The following is a 22,381-nucleotide window of genomic DNA, read 5'->3' as shown; positions in this document are numbered from 1 at the left end:
TGTGACTGTAGGGATGTCTGTAGATAACTGTAGAGAAGATAAATGAAACAGTAAGGGTTATATTTTGGTATATTTTAGGGATGAGTGTAAACGTGAGTGTAAGAGTGACTATAGAGTGACTGTCCAGTAGGGGACACTATGGGTGATTATAAGGGTGGGAGACGAGGGTTGGCTGCGGGAAAGTTATGGGAGTCACTGTAAGGAAAACTGTAGTGGCGACCATAGCAGTGAGTCCAGGGATGAGTGTAGGAATGACTGTATGGGAAACTAAAGGGGTGCTGTAGGATGGGTGTTGGGGTGTCTGTAAGGGTGACTGTATGGAAGATTGTAAAGGGAACAATACTGATGACTATAGTGAATGGAATGCTTCTGTTGACAATGAAGGTTAAATATGAATGACTTTTATAGAAGTGTGCGAGTTTAAAGATGGGGCTTATTGAAACAGAGACGAAATAATTATGATTCTTTGGATACTACTTCATCAACACGAAAGGATAAGCGAGTCTGTATATGCAGTGGAAAGTAAAGGTGCGTGGGATTATTTGAGACTAGAATGCACATGTATGGCTGAGAAGAGGCATATTATTGCACCCATGTTTAGATGAAATTCTAAGCGAGAAAAAAATGTGTTGTTGAATGTTTGAAGGAAATGTGATGCCATACAAGGGGACGGTCATTTCTAAAATATTATCTCTAGTTTCTTCAATAGTCATAACACTGGACGTGAAGAAGTGCTCTTTACCCTTATAGCGATGGGGTATGAGGCTAGAGCATGTATCCGGCCCAGGGAAGATGACGCCCCTGCCCTGCTTAGTACCAGGTCACTTTTGGTCAAGGTGTAGCACGCATCAGCAAACCAAGAGCTAGCATATGGATGATTACCATTGTCTCGGGAGGTACTATCATTAGAGTGGCCTGGAGCCAAGGCCTGGTAGCTGGCCTCGACAGGCTGGTCAAACTTCAGGCTAAAAATGCTACTCACACATATCTCCTACACATGGCTCATATTCTTGGGGCGGTGCCTCCATATCCCCTCGTCATGTGGGAGGTCCTTGTTCTGACCCTGGAAATGCTCTGTCTGCCAGAGGAAGACAGCTACTTGTCTGTGCTTGACGGATCTGCTCAGCCAGATCTGCGGGGGAAGAGTTCTAACAACACTTTTAGTGACCGTGGTGACATAGGGGTTGTGACAATGTCCAGATAATAAGACAGAACACCTCAAACCGAAAACAGACTCTAGTTAAACAGGGAGCTTGATGTCATACAGCGGATGCTGTGGGGGCCAAAGCCCATCCCACTTAGCCCTCTTCTAGGAAAGGTAGAGTGTATAACCCTGGTCACCACTTACTATAATCCCTCTTGCTTCCATTCACACTATAAAAATAGCAGCATGCGAGATCACGGAATACCTTTTCCAGCGGTATTTTATTCAATAAAGGTTACCCATTCATTGATTTTTTTTTTTTTACATATATAGCAAATCTGTGCACAGTCTCAGGCCAAGGTTTAAATTAAATAGACGTGGCTCTAACATCGTTTTCTTCCTCGTCGCCCTGTGACCTCACAGCTTCTCTCCGGCTCCCTACGCATGAACTGGAAGTGTACCAACCTACCAGAATTTAGTCCTCGCGTTGCTTAGTAGAGGTCGAATCAGTCAGTCCTGGTTTGGTTCCTTGGCTTGGAGGTAGGTCGTCAAACACCAACTATAACCAAACAGATAACCAAACAAAGGATTGACTTAGGTCCTGAAAAAGCATGTAACATAAACCAGCCTCATTTGTCGATCACAAAAAGGCCTCACATTGCCAGGGTATAGAGAAATACATAATCTCTGTCTATTATAATGGTTTCGTGTTAAGTGCAATAAAAGCTATTTCTTCATTTTATTCCTCCAGGTGGTTCCGTGGCCGTGCCATGTGGGCGTGATGCTGATGATGCTTCTGGCTCGCCCTTGTCTGACTTCGCCACTCAGCCACTACGACGGCGAGCAGAGGTCAGATAGCAACGACGACACACTCCTTGACATGACAGACCTTGACTCCAGGGGTGGGCAGAGGAGGCAGCACGAGGAACCAATTCAAGATTCTGTTTTGACCAGCCTGTTGATGCTCGGAATTGATAACATCGACAAACAATACAACACAAAAGCAAACAATCCCACTGCTAGCGACCTGTTGATGACACCTAATAAAGTTACTTCTGTCTCTCAAAAAGACTTGTCAGATACTGTTCCAGTAGAATCAGTCAGTGAATCGGAGTCCACTTCAGTTGGTACTCTGGCTGATTTCATGGATCCTAAGATGCTGTTACATCTTGATAATCTGACCAACTTATCCGATCTTATTGGAAATGATGAAACTGATAGACTCCAGTTGCTTCAGTACCTGGACAGTGTTCGGCGAGATGCCTGGGGTCAGTTCAAGCTTACAGCCCTCAATTATTTACAGTTTCTGGAACAAGAATATGAGCACAGAGAAATAACCGGGAGGCTGCCTTTGGACCTCATTAAAACAGTTTTGGAAATGAGCGATAAAGTGCATATATTTCACGAACTAGAGAAAGATATTAATCCTGGATTAAGAAATTACTTGAAAGACAAATTGTACTCCATTATCGCCAATATTCCAGGAATGACCAAGGGTGAAAGTTATTTGCCTTTTGATATGGGTAGTTTGTTGAGAGACACGGCGTGGAGGACGATGCGCCAGTTCATAAAGCATGTCCTTTGGGTTGTGAGAGATTCCGTAACGAAGGACGACCTGGAAAGATACAGAGTTGAGTTGCAGAAGAGAACTCCTCTAGTGGCCCTTGGGTGGGATTTGTTAATGGGTGATTATCCTTTCCCAAGACCAGAGGGAGGTCGATCATTCTTTACTCGGCAGGGATATACTGGAGGCTACAGTGATGGACTGTTTGGTGGATGGAATCAAAGAAAGGATTATGGTAATGGGGGTCACAGTGGTGGGTATGGTGGATACGGGAGCAGCAGCGGTGTTGGGTATGGTGGATACGGGTCACATGACGGCTACGGCACCTCGGGTTACGGCCACGATTATGGGATATACCTGGACCCATATCTTGTGTTGGCTGGGTTAGGGGCAGCGGCATTGCTTGGCCTGCTCGGCTACAAGATTATCCTCTCCAAATCAGTCTCCCCGGGAAAACGTTCAATAGACGACGACCTGGCGTTCTCTGATCTCACCGAGCTCACCCATTACATATACTCCAGCCTGGAATTAGCAGACACCATGTTTGGCTCATTAGAACCCATGAATGAACTGCGGGATGTCGTGAACGGGCTTAACTCCGTGTGGCAGGAATACACAAGCGATTCGGGCTGCGTAAGGTGCTCTCTCGTCGACTTCGCTGCAAACCACACAGTCACCGACCAAGATCACATTAAAAACTTCGCACTGTAAGTAATCCATCGGTTGTTGCAGTTTATATGGTGACAACTTTTTAAATAAATCCTTCCCATCTCCAGACGATTTCATCCAGTTAAACAGAAAGTTGTTTCACAGGTTGTGTTGGATATACTATAGAGTTACCCTTTCAGTGAGAGGGACCTTTCTCAAGTTAATCATGTGGGAGTGACAAAAACTAATAAGAAATAAAACACCTAATCCATGAAGCCAATCCTTCAAGAAGAATGACGTCTGTTTCATTTTATTCTGACTATTTCCAGACGAATTTATTCAACTAAAATAGTACTTTTCAATTTGGAGTGGTAAGACACTACCGTAATTAACCCCACTATTACCAGGCTTTAATGCAATCATTCAGTTAGATAATATGATGGTACCTGACATGAAGGTAATAAAAAAAAAAAATCATTCTAATTGAGGAGATAACTCACAGAGTATGACACACACCAACACCAAAATGCAAGCGAGTGCGGGGGAGCAGGGTCGTGGGTAAGTCGGCACACTTGCAGTCCCCAGTGGAAGTGAGTACGTATGATGGCCACCTGCATTACCTCACAGTAGCCATGGTGCTATCACAATGCAATTTATTGTTAGAAAAGAAAAACGTTCAACCATGACCATAAGCTGTCACCAGATATAGATAGTTCAGTGCAGGAAAGAGCAGTCTGTACATTACAACAAATCATGATATAAGAAACACACATGAGTGTAACACCCGTGCCCATCATGTGGTCTAAGTGACATACATGTTAATTTTTCCTGTGATCATGACCTTCGACCGGTTGCTCTCCAAATCAAAATACGTCATTATAGTCTGATTCATAATCAGAGATGCCTATCCTCTTCCTCTGCAGTACAAAGCATTCTCTTACTGTGCTTGGCATGGAATGCATCCCAAATAGAGAGTATGATTGAAACATCTGTGACGAGCTACCCAATTACCATTTTATACCACTGTCCGAGGCTGCTCAAACGAGAAGCTAACTGTCAAATCTCCCTACTTAAACTCGTATCAGCTCGCGTTATTGTCTGCATCATCCTGTGCCCAACGGGGCCACTAATATGGGTTACAGTGATGCAAAACTCCTGCTCCCAGATGCTTGCATCAACTGGCATTTAATGTGGACCCGGCTTTAGCTGAGTTAGTCTCATGATAGCCAGAATTAAAGATTTCTCTCGTTGTATAAGGATTATGTGACAGGGTGAACAGAGATTGTGTTTAACCCCAACACCACGAGATCCTTTTTTTACTCTTACATTTTTCCCTTATTTTTTTCATCACATTCTTTAAATTCATATTCTTACAGGTTTTTATCCTTATCTTTTTCTACCATTATCCCCATCCTTACTGTTTTACCCCTTACTCATTATTTTCTTTGCCGTTTTTATACCCTTACCATTTCTTACCTTACTGTTTTATCCTATATTACTGTACCTAAGCTTTTTTTCGTCCTTCCCGTTTTTTGGTGTTACCATTTTTGCAACTTTACTATTACCCAAACTATTTTTTACCATAAACTTCAACCATTACCATATTTTTTTTTTTTTTTTTTTTTTACCCATACCATTTCATTGGCTTTCTTAACAGAGGTAGTTCTCCCCGTATATTATCCGAAGTGTGTGTGTGTGTGTGTGTGTGTGTGTTTTATCTACCTCACCCTATCTTCGAACAGAAAAAAGACGTAAGGAGAACGATGATGATGATGTGATGGTGATGATTTCTTCACCTTAACCCATTTCACGCTTTTTTGTACTTTACTTCTTTATTTATTTATCATTATTTATTTTTTAACATTTTCTTCAGCATTGGTCTGGCTAATCATCTTGGGTCAGCGAAATCAGGTCAGCTGGTGGACGAAGTCACACACCGTATGCTGGAGGGTCGTGAAGTCATGTGTCGACGAAGGGACAACACCTGCGACCTTGAATGACCTTAGCTCTCACTTCATGGCTTCTTACGGCCCAGTTCGACGAACATTTCGTGAGGTCACTGGGCTGACGGAGGGAAAACAACCTCTTTTCGATTCACTTATAAAGTCACTTGCAGACTTCAAGGACAACACCTAACAAACCTAACCTAAACTAACCTAACTTACCAAACTTAACGTCACCGGTAGAGGGAGGGACAGCTCCTGTGACTCCAAAATGACCTCATGACCTCTGAGTGTCCTGTTTATTTGATGCACATATTGTACGGCATTTAACCCCTCCAGTAAAAAATGCCTTCCCCATGCTGAATAACGCCTTCTGGAGGTAACAAGAAGAGTTGTAATAAAATAGATAATACAAACACGGTATAAGAAACTTGTTTTAATTTACTCAGTAGAAAAAGCCTTTCCTGAGCACAATAAAGATCCTGTTTGTTTGATGAGAGAATGTCAAGATGCTGTGAACACAATATTTCTCTAAGGAAAATGTACAACGAAGACTATTACACTACCTAAAACATGGCTACTAATGCTATGCCTCCTACTGTACCCATTGCACACAGTATGTAGAGGGCTAGTTGCAAAGATCAACGTCATTAGGTTATTCTGACACTACATCCCAGGTGTAGCTTGCCACATCGTAGGGAATGCTTAGCTAGACTTGACAGCAGGGAGACAGTAGTTCACTCAGAGGCACAGCAGAGGGAAATCACGCTCTCTAGCTCTTTGTATAAATTTTCACCCAATAAATCCTCCTTAATAAACCATCATCTTACATTATCCCACTCATAACCTAGAGAAGGGAAGAGAAGCAGTTAAAGAGTAAACTGTAACAGGTCGATAAGGCTCATACTCCCAAGGTGGATGGAGAGCTGATGATAGGGTATGCTGGAGCTCGCGTTTAGCCTTTAGGACTGGCTCTTGACCATATCCACATGCAAAATTTTTCAGTGTTTCAGTAACGCTCAGCGAAACCCGGCATACTCTCCCAGACATTTTTCTGTGTCTACAAACTTTATGCACATTACACAACATACTTATATGTCTCAAAGTTTGGAAAAATAGGTATGACTTCCCTGCCTCGTAGTACCCAGACTGACGGAGGAGACCTTAGATGACCCACCATCCGTTAATCTCCCGGCGACAACCAAATGAGATGTCTTGGATTTTTGTCTGATATTCATTCTATCCACTTCAGTAACATCCTCGGCCTTTCCTCTAATTTCCTCTCCGTGGACCCTCACCTCTCCTCCTCGAAAATTCACTTTTTTTTTTCTCACTGAGACACGTTATCTGATGCAGTCCTTGTTCTTTGTCCTTCTACTTTCCCTATTCTCATTTCAAAACCAAAGGCGGCTGTTGTGCATACGTGAGCGACAACTTAACTTGCTCACACGTTCCTTAACCTGACTCTTCAGAATTTTCTAGCTACGTTCTCATGCCAGTCTCTTATCAAATACATGGATGCTATCGCTTACCTCCTGATTCAAATGACTACGCAAAATTCTTCGACTGTCTTGCGTCTAAATGGAACACATTTTTTCCAATTCTCTCCTTTCTGATATCTCAGATATCTCATATTAGGTTATTTCAATGTTCATCAACACCTTTGGCACTCTTTTCCATTCGCTGATTCACAAGTAAACAAATTCACGTCTTTTCTATCCTTTATGTCCTACAGCAGCTTGTTCAGCACCCTACCCGCGTCCCTAACCGCCTTGAGGAGAGTTCCAACTTTTTTTTTTTCTTACGATTAATCCTTCTTCTTAGTCTGCCGATTTTTTATTCATCTCCGTTGGGCTGCTCCGATCACATTCAAATGTCAGCAACTTTTCCTATTGCTTCAGTAAATCCTGTGAACCCTCCTAAGAAGCGGCGTCTCTGACATTTTGGTGCTGCTGATCGGGAAGCCCTCAGGCTGTACTTCTTTGATTTTTCCAAAATTATTATTGTTTCCATGGCCGAGAACCATATAACTGTGCTCTCCACTTTATGGAGGCTAGGCTTTTGGGCGTAAGACATACAATCCATCCTCTTATCCTCTGACTCACGCAAAGGAGCCTTGGTTTAATTGCGTTTGTTCTAATCCCGACCAAAACAAGATGGTAGCTTATAAAAGGGTTAGTGTTGCTAACCCCCGACGTCTCGTTCAGTATATATTTTGTCTCTAATCGTGCTTAGTCTGTTCTCGGTTTTTGCAAAAAACAGTTTCGTTCACTTCAAATCCTCTGAACTTCCTAATCCACACTCTTCCTGCTCCTTCTGACGTCATGCCAAAGCCTTTCTGTTAATATTTCCTCATTCTTCTTCTCCATTCTTTTCCCTTGTGATGCTTATGTTTCTGTTTCTTCTTATATGGAAGAATTCTTTGTCCAGACTTTCTCTTACAATTCTATTTCGAAAAATTCCGGTGTTGTCTCTCCATCTTCTCCCTTGCTCTTCCTCATGACTTTAATGAAAAATATTTCAGAGAATGTATTTCTGCCTTAACTAGCCTCAATGCTCACAAGGTGTACAACTTGATGGGGTACCTTCATTTGTTCTTAAAAAAAAAAAAAAAAAAAAAAAGTGCTTCTTTGCTAACATTCTTGTAAGGTAAATTCTTTCGCCTTTGCCTGTCAACTTGTAGGTTTCTTTCTTCCTGTAAGGTTCCTTTCAGTCAAACTATCCTGAATAAGGGTGACCGTTCCCAACCCTCTAATTATCGTCCAATTGCTTTAACATCTTGCACTTCTAAAGTCTTTCAATCTTCCTTTATCAAAAAGATGACACTGATTTCTGTACTTATTCACCTGCTGAAGTGCGTTTATGTAGTTAAGTCGCTACCTTGATTTCATAAGTGTGTGTATGTGTGAGGGGGAGGGGGTCAGTATTGCTCATTTTAAAAGGCTGGAGAGATCTACCTGAATATTACCTACTGTATATATTTAAGTATGCGTCAGTATTTGTTTCATAATCGCTGAATTATGATTTATCAAAGTGGTGAAGTGATCGGAAGAGGTTCGTGCACTACCTATAAAAAGTTTGTACGAAGGGTTTGTACATTTCACACTACGACATACTTTACGTTTTCTTTAATATCGTTTAAAGAAACTGATATTCTACAACCTAAACAAAAGCATTTTCACCCTTTATCCTTTTCACACAGAATATGTGCATCGAACTTGGCATATGAAATTACCCAACACATTCTTCCTTTCTGTTGACCATATTCTTGGTGGCAAGCGAGACTACGTATCACCTACGTCCTTCGCTATTTATTTTAGTATTACACCTTAACATTCTCTTGTATGCAGTTCATATCGACTTTAATCCCGACGTAGTCAGGACCAACCTTGTAAAGTGCGGTTTAGTGCAGAGTAAAACATTTACGAAAAAATGCTATAAAATCACCTACAACAGATGAATCTGTATGAATGACGGTAATTTTTCACAAGTTGTTTATAATAGCCTTCAATTTGAAACCTATATTTTTCTGATTATTGTCTCCGACAAGGATAATATGTTTTCACCCCTGTTTGTTTGTTTGATAGTTTGTTTGTCTTAGCAGAATTACTCAAAAACTGAAAGTGACATTTGGACCAAATTTGGTGGATATATAGCCCATGCCCCAAGGAACAGTCAGTTAACTTTTGTGACCGATCCGGATCGTATTACTGATTCTGGATCCGGAAAGCACTTCTTGCGAAACCCTAATCAGTGATGAGAAAACCTAACCCATTACGAAGAGTGGTTTGGAAACTACCTTGCCTTTGTCTTAGAGATGTGCTCCACTGATTGCCCCTCTAGTTTTTATGTGTAAATAAGTAATCTGTATATGTAAAGGACAGAGACTGTGAGAAAGGGGCCAAGTGCCCAATTTTTCTCAAAAAGCAATGCTCTGATTTCAGTCAAACTTTAGTGAAAAGGTTGGGTGTCAGCCATGGTGAGAGTGGTAGTGGTGATAGTGATACTGGTGATAGTGATGTCAGTAGTAATGACAGTGGTGATCGTGGTGGTGATAACAATGGTAGTAATGACAGTGATTGTGATGACACTGATAGCGATGATAGAGATTGCGATAAGTGGTAGTGATGACAGTGCTTGTGATAAAAGCGGTGGTGATAATAGTATTAATGAATGATAAGTGAAGTAGTAGTGGTGATGGAGGTGGTATTTATGATAGTGGTAGTGATAATAGTGGTAGTGGCAAGGTCGGTTTAAGCTGTTTTGGTCCTTGGTGGAAGGACTGAAGGCAAGACAAGAACGAAGGAATTCAGTTATGTAAACGGTCAAAACTTGCTACCATCTATTGTGTTTGCCTTTAATTCTAACGCAAACGTACTCGAACAAGCACTGCAGATTGTTTTTTTAGATAACTATGGACGGCTGCCGAGCACATCTGAACAAAAGCAAAGGATAAGAATCTGATCCACCGTATGTCGGGCATCTCTGATTTTTAGGAGTGACGAACATCCACATCTACAAAGCATCCATCTCTGTCCCCAGCATTTATTCATGGTTAGCCGCCTTGTGTGGACTCTTACAAGGAAGTGAGCCCGGAATTTTTTTTAGAACAGATGGATCTCGAAGTTTTTATATTATGCGATATACTTGTCTAATAAAATCACCACTTTTTTCTTCATCTTAAACTCAACTTTATTTCTCTCAGAATATTTGTACTTTTTTTTCTTTCGAGTTTAACAGAGAATGCCATGGTCGCCTCAATACCCAGATAGGTAAGGTAGTTTAGCCGTGACGAGCACACCCGTAGAAAGTGGGTGCTGGTAGCATGAAGTTTTCATATTCTAGCATGGGTCCTCACCCAGGCAATTTATTCATGTGACCTAGCAGTACATTGTACACTCAGACAACGAATAAAGCACTAGGATTTTCACAGGCACCGCTCTTACTGGCTGAGGAGTAGAAATGCAGTGAACATCGATGAGTACAGAAAATCCACACTGGCAAACAAAAAGATACATTCAAAAGGTTCGGCGACTACTGTCGCCCACTACAGTGGAAATAGGGAAATACGTAACAAGAACCTTGTTCTGCATTTCCAGTGAAGAGGAGCAGGAGTCGCCGAAACTGTTTGGGATATATCTTTTCGTCTGCCAGTGTGGGTTTCTCTATCCTCACTGCTTTTACTACAGACTCCCTTTCCTAATACTTACTTAGCCAGCAAGAGGAAGGGAATATTCTGGCTATTACTCGCACCCTTTAGAGTAAGTGCAGCGGTTCGCAGAAGGGCTGATACAGGGTAGCCTACAGATGTCTATAACTATGACTCAAGAAATGGAGGCTTGCCTTCCCACTTATAAAGCTAATCTTAAGAACATGCTTGTAAAGTTCTTCACTTACAGCAATTGTGTAGTCAATAGTATTAGCATTATTACCTAAAGGTTTGGGAAACTTGTGCTATATTTCCTCTGTGTTTCGCTGAAGTCTGGTGATGCTGAGTAGCTTAAAACTCTGGTTGATATTTCATACGACTTTAATGGCTTACATGTCAGAAAACAATCCGTGTAACTGAAATAGCACACAGTACAACATTTCAAACCCATCTGCTTGCGTTTCTAAACGTAAAGTGTAATGAAAGTGGCCATACGTTTTTGTTGTCTGTACATTTAATCGTTTCTTTATATAACGGAAATGTAGACTGAGGAAAGCAAAGATAAATGTCTAGGTTCATGTTCATCTTCTTGCGTTCATAACAGATTCATTGAAGCTATTAACCACGCTAGTCACATGCAGCAAACAATATACTACAAACTGCAAGCTGTGGAAAGAAAGTAAAAATATCTCGGTGCATGTTCATCTTGTGTCCGAGGCAAATTTAATGAAGCTACTGACTATGCTACTCACTTCAGATTAAAAATCCCAAAACAGCAGACGTACAATTTAAAGTAGATTTAGGGAAAAAAAGGGTAATGTGTCTAACGTTTATGCTTATGTCTTCATGGTTGTCCTGATCGAAGCAGGCTCACTGAAGCTGTTGGCCATGCTTGTCTGTTCAGACTACAGGTAATATGTTACATAATACAGAGGACAGACCGGGAAGAGTAAGGCAATACGTCATTTTTTTTTTGTGTGTGTGTCCGACTCTGGGCATAGGCTTCACAGCCTGCTATCAAGGCCCAGCAGTCCTCCTACATAACTGTACCATACACCGCATGGCCCATATAGCCTGCTGGTACGTGTATGTCCTTATCTTACAACGTTCAAAGTAGTCACTGAGGCTTTCCATCATGGCTGTTCTCTCGATATGTTCTCTTAACCCTCTCGAGACGACATATTAACTTGTTGTTCTATTCTGATTTTTTCCAGTGGATTTTTTCAACTTAGGAAAATCTGCCATAATAAAGGAGTCAAAGGCTCTTCGAATCCTTGTTACCAACACTCCACATTCTTTTTCTATCTCTAGATTATTAAGAGGGAGCGAGCGAATTTTACTGTCCGTGTATAGGCAGAAAATTACGGTGTGTGACCCGGACTGGAACAGCCCGACTGTTACACTTTTCAAAGGGTAATGACTTTTTGCCTAATATAGCAAAACCAGTGATTTTTTTCCTTAGGACGTTAAGACAATCGGTTAAATTTTTTATTCCACAATTCACAAGACCATCATCGCACCATAACACTGTGCAAGTTGGAAGACAGCCACAAAAGATCGCTCTCTCTTTATGCGCAAAAACTCACTTCAAACTGGTTTTATTTAGCTCAAGAAAACCCGCCTCATAGAAAGGGTTAACCTGAAGCTGTATTTTTAATTTCCACGCATACACTTAACACACATAAAAAGAACATATGACGGTTAGGATAGTTTATTGATAAATAGTATACAGTGGATTATTACGACTGACAGTATTAAAATAATTGTAATGCCCCGCCTCTCCTTATCCTCAAATGTATCAACGTCTTCAGTACTAGAACATCTTTTATAGTATAGTCTTGCTACAACCAGATCATTTTTATTCAGCCTAGAGGAGATCTTTCGTAGTGAAAGGATGAGGAATAGCCTGTACTGACCCTACCAAGAGGATAAAGCTCTTCATAATTAATTCTTATGATTAACAAACGAATTTATTTAGCTTAGAGGTGACGTCTTGCACTGGAGGGGTGAGTTTTTTTTTTCCTTCCATAAATCTCTCCAGTACATCAACGTCTTTATTATTTTCTTGCTACTGCCAGGTTACTTTATTGAGCTTAATAGAAATGACACGTAGTAAAGAGTCAAAACCTTCAGTACTACAACATGACCATTATCTTATTCCTTCATTTACCAGGCGATATTATCATGATGGTTCTTGCAGTGAAAGTGTTAATTACATTTCACTAGATTTCAGGCAAATAATTTACAATTGCCTCTGGACAAGTGATTTTCTGGACAACATTGGAGGCTGTCATGCAGTTTCCATGCCTGTTTACTCTGCACTTAACACGTAAAATACCCTCTCGTATATCAGTACAGTAGTTCATATCATAAGTAATATTTTCATTCATTAATCCAACCATCTTCCATTCATTTATTTGTCAACCGATCTTCCAATCTTTCGTCGCTCCGTTCGGAGCCTGAAGCCTAGGGCCAGGCTATTCAGCATAGACGTTTAAAACTAATGTGAGTAGTCATTGGCTCCTGAGCGGTGCACATAAAATAAAAAAAGTGATAATCACTCTTCTTAGACATAAATCCTTTATCATCCACATCCTCTTGGAGCGCTTATACCAACTTGGCCATCGGGCGTATATTTGTTGATTGCATAGTTGCCACTCAGCGTAGTACATTGTGGAGTACAGGAAGCCATTTATATAAAGTAGACTATTAACTACTTCATTTCGATAACGTCTTTTTAAATTCATTGGCTAGAATGAGTATATTTATATTTATTTATCCGTATAATGTTTGTATGTATGTATGTATGTATGTATGTATGCTCAATGTCTCATCAATGCACAATCAGATGTGAATGAAAATCTGCATATTCATTGATGTGGATCGCAGATAAAATTATTCGATTTGGGGGCAGATCATTCAAAGGTCATATTCATTGGTCAGGGCGCTGCGTTATCTCATGAATGACAATCCGATTTGGATCAAAATTTGTGCATTCGTTGCGTGTTGGGATGGGAAGATGGGTCGATTTTGGTTCAGATCGATTAAAGGTGGAGCTCAAAGTTAGAGCGCGGCGTCGCTGTGCTCTCTGAAACGCTCACTCTTTTCATTCTGCCACTAGATGATTTTATTCAGCTTTAGAAAGGATCTCTCATAGCGAAAGCCTTAGAATCAATCTCCAGTCATCCTTTGCTCGTGAGAGCTCTCCCTAAAGGTGAATATAACTGTCTGGCAAGAAGCGTGGGAAAGACATCATCATTCTATACGGACTAACGTGTCATATGCAGATGAAACTGGTAAGGCAAAGGTACTATTGCAGGGAGCCTCCTAAGCTGTCGACCACTTGCAGGTGTCCAGTGAGTTGAAGGGAAGTCAATAGGTAACTCTGAGTTCACAGGAATTGCCCTCCATCTGACAGGCCACGGATCGACCGTCTTGCACGCGGCTAGTCACCTCGTCCAGAAGTTGACCTGACCTCGTTGACCCCAGTAGCTGAGCCAGGCCAGCGCTGCCACAAGAATATACCATTATCATTAGCTTATAGATGTAATAACTGAACATTTAATAATTTAACAGATATAAACTTAAAGTGATAATTTAAGAGCTGAACTAAAGTGAAAGATACTATACATAAATGTAGTGAATGGATGCACGTAATAACACATGTAAAAGCTTAAGATGCAGCAAATGAATTCTTTAAAGGACATATTCTCACTCCCATTTTTTATTCTGGCTCTCGTAAGAAGGCTTTGTGAAAATGACGGATGTTTCTGCCGTGTAGCGGGCTGTTTTATATAATAATAACCCAAGATAAATGAGTCTTTAAATTACGGTACTTTGAATGAGCAGGTAGTAGGGAAGGGTTGCTGCGCCCAAGAGTTCCTTTACAATATACTGATTTCAAACCATGTCAGAAATAAGTAAGGTTTAGAAAGGTTAGGTACACCAGATAGTTCCCTTACTCTGTAAACCGTGCCAGAAATAGGGAAGGTTAGGTAAGGTTAGAAGCAGTCAATAATTCCCTTACACTGCCTTCAAACCATGCCAGAACTGGTAAGGTTAGCTGTGGCCATAAGTTCTCTTATTCGTATACTGCTTCCAAACCATATCAGAACCGAATGAGACCTTGCTACACTAAGCTGGGATTCTCAGAAACATATCTGCAATCGATCCATCCGACTCTCGTATTTGGCTTTGCTATTTAATTCTTCAGGTAGAACTAGACGCGGAAAGATTGTGCGTTATCTTTCATTTTCTCTCCTGCAAAGCCAAATAACTGAAGATATTTTTTTTCCTCGTAAATCAAATCTGTCTTTGCATGAAAACAAGAGGCATGGAAAGATTCTGTACTCTCCTCGTCTTTCGTAAGATATCGGAACTGATCGTAGTTTTTTAGTTAATCCGGGCCTTAAGTGTAGAAGCATTAGCAGCAGTAGTAGTAGTAGTAGTGGTGGTAGTAGTAGTAGTAGTAGTAGTAGTAGTAGTAGTAAAAGTAGTTGTAGTAGTTGCAACCCCCGGTTCATCTGAATGTAAACCCAGTGGATTGCAGTCCTAAATTCCTCTAAGCAGTCTACCATTCTTGTTTCGGGGGATAGAGAAGTAAATGAGAGGCATTTGTTATAACCAGGTAATTGAGCCCCTCGTTACATCAGTGCCAACACACGAAGGCGTCCCTCTCCAGCAACTAATTCGGACCCTCATCACCAATAACAAACTAGATTGGAAATTCACTTCTTTACCTCAGAAGTGTAAAACCCTACCAGCGCTGTCCATTCTGTCATTAATTGGGAGAGCTGGGAATGGAACATAATACACTGGAGAAATGTGTGGAAAAAAGTGAGCTTAGGTGGGATTTACAGTTCATCTTCAAAATCACCACCACCACCATTATCATCATCAATATCATTTTCATCATCGCATTACCAACATTAGTATAGCCATCACCATCAGCAACATAACCATAACCATAACCAACATCACCGTTACCATCAACATCATTATAATCCTAACTCATCACCATCATCTACACAATCCTAATTAATCATTATACTCCAAACTGTCACCATTACATCACCAACGCAAACCGAACATCATCATCAGTATAATACCAACCACCATCACCACAATCATCACCACCACCGTCTCCATTCTTTCTTACATTATTATTAAATGGGGCAGGTTAGTATAAATCAGTATTCCCAATAGCATTATTTTAGTAACTACAAAAAAATATTTCTTAGTAAAATACGTTCGACTGGCTGTAGTTACAATGAATTAAAGCAGGTAATGTCATCGCAGTAAAGGGTTAAGTAGGGGTTGATTTTAATATCTGGGGAAAGGAAGACCCTTTTTGAGTCGAGATTGTTATTATTATTATTATTATTATTATTATTATTATTATTATTATTATCATCATCATCATTATTATTATTAGTTAAGGCTGGACGGGTTTGCTAAGCCCAGGAAGGATCTCGTAATGAAAAAGGTACATGGGAAACAGTTGGTATGATGACTGTAATGATGGTGCCGAATTAAGGTGTTGTAGTACTCTTAGGTGGGTCCGGTTAGTCAAGACGTGGTGGTGATGATAATGATGATGGTGATGACGATGATGATGATTTATTTCGTTTCGTTTGTAAGGCTCCAACATGCTTAGATGCATCGGCCTTGGTCACCTAATGGCGGCTCTCCATGCTGCTTGATATCTGGCAGCCTCCCTATTCAGTCCCTTATCCCTGAGGTCACACTCAGTGACCTCGTCCCAGGTCTTTTTCGGTCTGCCTCTCTCAACTATACACTTAACGTTCACACTTCTCAGTTTCTGGACTCAGTTGACAATCCCACATCCTCTCCACATGCTCAAACCATCTCAGTCTACCTTTCCTCATCACAACACCAATACCCTCTAGCCCCAACTTTCCTCTTAACTCTTTCATCGTAAACCTAGCCCCTTCCCCCCACGCCTAGCATTCAAGGACCCACTGCACATCCACCTAATCATTGTCATTTCTGTAAGTTTGAGCATGCGAATATCCTCTTCCTTTACTGCCCAGGTCTCACTTCCATTCAGCATTACACTCGTAACATTATTATCATTATCGTTATCATTATTGTTATCATTCTTATTGTTATAATAATAATAATAATAATAATAATGATAATAATAATAATAATAATAATAATAATAATAATAATAATAATAATAATAATAATAATAATAATAATAATAATAATAATTATTATTATTATTATTATTATTATTATTATTTTTATTATTTTTATCAATATTATTGTTATTATTATTATTATTATTATTATTATTATTATTATTATTGTTGTTGTTATTACTATTATTATTATTATTATTATTATTTTTAATATTATTATTTTATTATTATTAATTTCCAATGATTGTGATGGTGACGATGATGATGATAATGATGATGATGGTACTGTACTGTATTTTTAAGTTACTCACGCAGCGAGATTTTTGCGAGATGATGATGATGGCGGTGAGGATGATAATGATGATAATTTCAAGTGTTTCCACTATTCTAAGATTACTTACACAGCTAGCTCGTATCCAGATGATGATAATGATGATGATGATGATGATGATGATGACTACGACGACGACGACGATGATGATGATGATGATGATGACTGGGCTATTATTATTATTACTATTATTGTTATTATTATTATTATTATTATTATTATTAGTAGTAGTAGTAGTAGTAGTAGTAGTATTTGTATTAGTATTACTATTATTATTATTATCATCATTATTGCTACCAGTAAAATGCAGTTTGTGAGCGCATGACGAGCGAGCAAGCGCTATGTTATAACAAATTCCCTCTGATACAATATTCTATTAAATTGTTAGAGTTGATACCAAAACACACAGTGCTACGAGGGAAAAACTTCTAAAATTTGCTTTCGTAATTGAGGCGTTCACCGATTGTAGCCGAACACTCCCTTGGAAAACTCGAGGTTTCAAGGGGTTCCTCCACCTTTATGGGTGAGATTTTAGTTGATAGCAAAATTTATAGAATGAATATATCACATGTAGAAAGAATTTCAACTCTCATCATTGGAGTAAAGTTATTAGCTTCTGTTTAGAGTGACAGTTGGGTCAGGCCAGGTTGGGTCAGACTACTCATTTCCAAAATTAACTGAGACTAAACATTGCTTGCTTACTTGGCCCACTCACTCATAGTTAGTATTTCAAGTGCTACCATTACCCTGAAGTTACTCACACTGCAAGGTCGTGGCCAGACTGCATCCCAGAGAGGGCATAGTTGAGGGCGTAATCAAAGAGGGAGCAACGCACGCAGCCTTTAGCACTCTCATGTTGCCACCAGAGGGAGTTGGCGGCCGTGATGAGGTCGTCTGCATCAGTCTGACGTGAATCTTCTGAACTCTTTGTCTTATCCTTCTCTTCCAAAGCCTTGTTCTTGTTTTCAGATACCTCGCCTTTGTCATCAGAAGCCTCGTACTTGTCTTGAGCATCCTCCAGCAGACTGTAGATTGAGTGGACAACAGTGGGCGCATCTGAGAGGTCCATGAAAGTGAGATCATTGAAGGACCTACCTCCTCCTCCTCCTGTGGTGACAATGACGCGGTAGGCCAGGTAAGCAAGCAACACTGCCGCACCCAGCCCTGCCAGAATTAGGTATGGGTCTAAGAACATCCCAGCAGCATAGCCCCCACCATGGCCTACTGTACCGTAGCTTCCATAGGACTCGTCATATGAACCGTAGCCACCATAGCCCACATCACGATAACCACCATAGCCATAGCCAGACCTGGATGCGTAGGACCTACCCTTGGTTGAGTCTGTACTCTTTGGTGGCCCATTCAAGATGACGTCCAAGCCTTGTGCTGCCAACGGATTTGTTTTGGCCAAGTCTTTCTGAAAATTTTCAATATCTTGCCTTGTGACGTACTTGTTCGCCACCTTGAGGACGTGACTGACGAACTGATGCATCGTCTTCCAGGCTGCGTCACGCACAACATCCCCCATAACAGAAGACAGTCGCCCTCCTACCAACCTTCCAGCCGTTAATTGCTCGAAGTGCGAGAACAGCGGCTGAAGTTGATTAGCCAAGAATTCTGCTAGACCGGGATCCACTTTCTTCCCTACCACATGCAGAAAGTTGACTCTGTCGCCTAAATCCAACACTTTCTTAATGAGGTCAAGTGGGACTGTGTCAGCCAACTCCTGCAACTGGTACTCTCCTTCCAGCCAGTTCGTGTAACTCAGTGTCAAACTCTTGAACTGTCCCCAGGCATTGCTTCTCAGGACGTCCAGGTACTGCAGTAACGCAGATTTATTACCATTTGCCTCATTTGCTTCCCCTGCTGCTTCTTTTGGCACCAATGGCAGGAAGGACATGTTACTCAGCTCTCTCATCAGGCCATTTATGGACTCTATGGCTGCTTTGTTGTCGGTAGGAGACTTCATGGGATCATTCACTCCATCCTCACCATTAACATCGTTCAACCCCAGCTCAAATAAACTCCCCAGCACACTGTTCTTTGTTGCGGCAGTCGCAGCTGTTTTCTGTGTTGTAGCATAGAAAGGAGTGGATGTTGGGGATGGACGCGATCTCAGAGAGTTGCTCGAAGTATTATGCGAGCTTTCAGGTACGTGCAATGTTGTTTGTTTGACTATAGTCCCATTTGTCCTTGCTGTGGTTACAGTACCTGAGTCACTGAAAACTTTAGAGACTGAACCACCAAAACTGACGAGTGATTGTGTTGTACCCTCAGCCTCTCCATCCTCTCGTGCTCCTGGTAGCTGGTCGCGTTTCTTGAGAAACGCCAGTTGTGCCCTCAGGATGGCCATGGGATCGATGGTGGCAGTCAGGGTGCCTTCCACCAGCAATTGCACCACCACCACCACATATAAGCCTCGCCCACACATCACCATCTGTTGAACAAGGTTCTGGTAATAAAACTGATCACACACAGCTGCAGACATAAATACTGATACATTTCGTTACAATAAATAACAGTATAGTGCGCACTGACTTCTGACATGATAGAGTACAAGCTTTTTCATAATTCTGTGCTAGGCTTTCATAGTTATTTAATGTAATGTAAACCTTTATTTTTGTCCACATGGGTACAATAAATCATAAAAAACCCACTTTGATCTCTCCATAAATTAGATTGGTCGAATCAGAAAAGCTAAAAAAAAAAAAATAATGAGACCAAGGAAGTTTGTGTGTGTGTGTGTGTGTGTGTGTGTGTGTGTGTGTGAGAGAGAGAGAGAGAGAGAGAGAGAGAAGATTTTACTCAAGAGTGCCTCTGTGGTAGAAACTCTCATTCTCGCCACGTATATTACACAATTACTGTACGTTTTTATTGGATGGGAAGCAGAGGCATGGAGGAAGATGAGAGACTGAAGAGATTATATGTAGAGAGGAAGAGAGAGGTGAAAAGATTCATAAGAGAGAGTAAGAAAACAGTGAACGAGAAATTTGGAAGTAATTTGAGTATAAAGTGGAGGGAATGTAAAAAGATGTTCTGGAAGGAGGTAAAGTGAGTTAGACAAGGTGATAGAGAAGATTGTAGGGAAGTGAAAGGTAAAACTGGCAGATTGATAGTAGAGAAGGGAGAAAAAGTGAGCAGATGGAGAGAACACTTTAAGGAACTGTTAAACATAGAGAATGAAAATAATGCGAGTGTCAGTGGCTAGAGAATGGCTGGGAGGAGGATGGAGGTGAGAAGGGAGGAAGAGGTCAGTAGGATGGAAGTAGTACAAGCAGTGAAGAAAGTCAAAATGGGGAAAGCTCCAGTAATTCATGAAGTGTGCGGTGAAATGCTGATTGCTGAAGCAAGGATGAGAGATAGTAGCAGAATGAATATGGAAGGTGTGGAGATTGGCCTGGGACGAAGAAGGAGTACCAGAGGACTTAGAGTCAGGTATAATTACAAGTATTCCCTTGTACAAAGGAAAAGAGGAAAAAGAACTGTGTGGTAACCACAGGGGCATTTGTCTTCTTAGTGTAATAGGGAAAGTATATGGTAGGATACTAAATGACAGAGTTAGGGAAATAACAGAGAAATTAGCTGGAGAAGAGCAGGGAGGCTTTATGAAGGAAGAAGGTTATATAGATCAGATATTCATCCTATGGTAAGATACTTATTGACAAAGTTAGGGAAATAACAGAAGAATTAGTTGGAGAAGAGCAGGGAGGCTTTGGGAAGGAAAGAGGTTGTGTAGTTCAGATATTTATCCTTAGGTGTTCAGTGGAGAAGGTTCTAGAGATGGGAAAGTAGTTGTATGCGGCCTTCATGGATTTAGAGAAAGCATATGACAGAGTGGATAGACAAGGAATGCGGAAAATATTAAGAATATATATGGAGTAAATGGAAAGTTGCTGAATGACTTGAAGAGATGTATGAGGATGCTAAGGCTGCAGTGCGTATAGATAGCGAAATGAGTGAAATTATCTGAATGTTGGACTGAAACGGGAATGTGTCATGTCTCCATGGCTGCGCAATCTGTACATGGATAGGGTTATAAAAGAGGTACAAGGCGGGAGAGTGGGTGTTGGAGCGGCTATATTGAGAAAGGGCAGTGCTTGGAAACTTGCTGTACTGTTGTTTGAAGATGATACTGTACTGTTAAGTGAAAATGAAGGGGAACTGCAAGGCTTAGTGAATGAGTTTGGGATAGTGTGTAAGAAACGGAATCTAAAGATGAATGTAGGGGAGAGTAAAATTATGATCTTCGAGAGCAATGAAGTCACGAATGTACAGCGAGGTTGGATGGTGAAATGGAAAATGTGAGTGCATTTAAGTAGTTGGGTAGTGTGTTGGATGAGGATGGAAGTTTGGAGGATGAAGTGCTTAAAAGGGTGCCACAAGGAAGAAAGATTGCTGGTTCTTTGAAAGCAGTGATAAGAAGTAGGAAAGTGGACATGGAAGTAAAAAGTCGCTGCAGGATAGTATCGAGATACCAACTCTAACGTATGGAAATGAACCTTGGACCTTGTTGGAAAGACTCAAGTCAAGAGTGAGAGCAGTGGAAATGAGTTATCTGAGAAGAGCATGTGCAGGTTACATGGAGAGACGGACTGACAAATGAGGATGTGAAGGAGCTTTGTGGTGCAGATGTAACAGAATGGTTTAGGAGAAAATTTAGTGCACTGTGGTGGTTTGACCATGTGGACAGGATGGAGAATGAGAGACTAACAAGGAGAATGTATGTGAGTGAGGTGGAAGGGAGGAGAGGGAGGCGGAGGCCGAGGATGAGATGGAGGGATGAAATGGAGAGGTATTTGAGAGAGGTGGATGTGAGGTGGTGAGAGGGCAGTGAAATGGCGGGGTACAGGGCGACATGGAGGCGATTTGTTTGTGGCCACCCCTTGCATGATTGAGGAGTCTGGCAATAGATAGACAGGCTTTTTTTTTTGCTGCATGTTTTGAAATTGCTAGCAACAAACACCATTAAGTGGAAGATCATGAACTAGATGAATATTAGCATCCACAGTGTGTTCAGCAAGATATTGTTAACAACTACAAAATATTGTAATAGATTTTTTTTTAATACCAAATAGAGAATGTTTCATCAGCATCGATATTAACTGATGTACAAACGCTACTTAGAGTCTTAGATCATTGGCTTTTGTGGCATATATACATACATACATACATACATACATACATACATACTCATATACAGATACGTACATGCATACATACATACATTCTCCCCTAGCTATATTAAAAAAAAAAATCTGTAGTAGGTATTTTCCCCTGACAGAATTGTTCCCCTCCCGCAACTCAGTAAGTCATGGTTGGATGAAATCCCACGAACTTTAATTCCGAGGCAGGAATGAGTTTTCTTGGTCACTAGTCAAATAAACCCTCCAATCTGAGTATACTTGACCATCGAAAGAGCTGAACTGCGTTAGAGA

The 22,381-nt window shown here is 40.8% G+C and overlaps 1 protein-coding gene across 1 annotated transcript; it reads right to left on the bottom strand.

Moving 5' to 3' along the window:
- Positions 1-13,820: 13,820 nt before the first annotated feature.
- Positions 13,821-19,377, bottom strand: LOC145404275 (uncharacterized). The gene is made up of 3 exons (XM_080275796.1): positions 17,941-19,377; positions 17,708-17,877; positions 13,821-13,956 (listed from the first exon to the last, which is right to left on the bottom strand). Exons 1-3 carry the CDS (start codon positions 19,375-19,377, stop codon positions 13,821-13,823), a joined length of 1,743 nt encoding a protein of 580 aa, XP_080131922.1.
- Between the last annotated feature and the right edge of the window lie 3,004 nt (positions 19,378-22,381).

Source organism: Coenobita brevimanus, chromosome 63, assembly GCF_032717465.1.
Source record: "Coenobita brevimanus isolate Jiangsu-jjx chromosome 63, ASM3271746v2, whole genome shotgun sequence".
Taxonomy (NCBI): domain Eukaryota; kingdom Metazoa; phylum Arthropoda; class Malacostraca; order Decapoda; family Coenobitidae; genus Coenobita; species Coenobita brevimanus.
The sequence above is the reverse complement of the archived record's forward strand: the minus strand, read 5'-3'. Positions and strand labels throughout refer to the sequence as shown.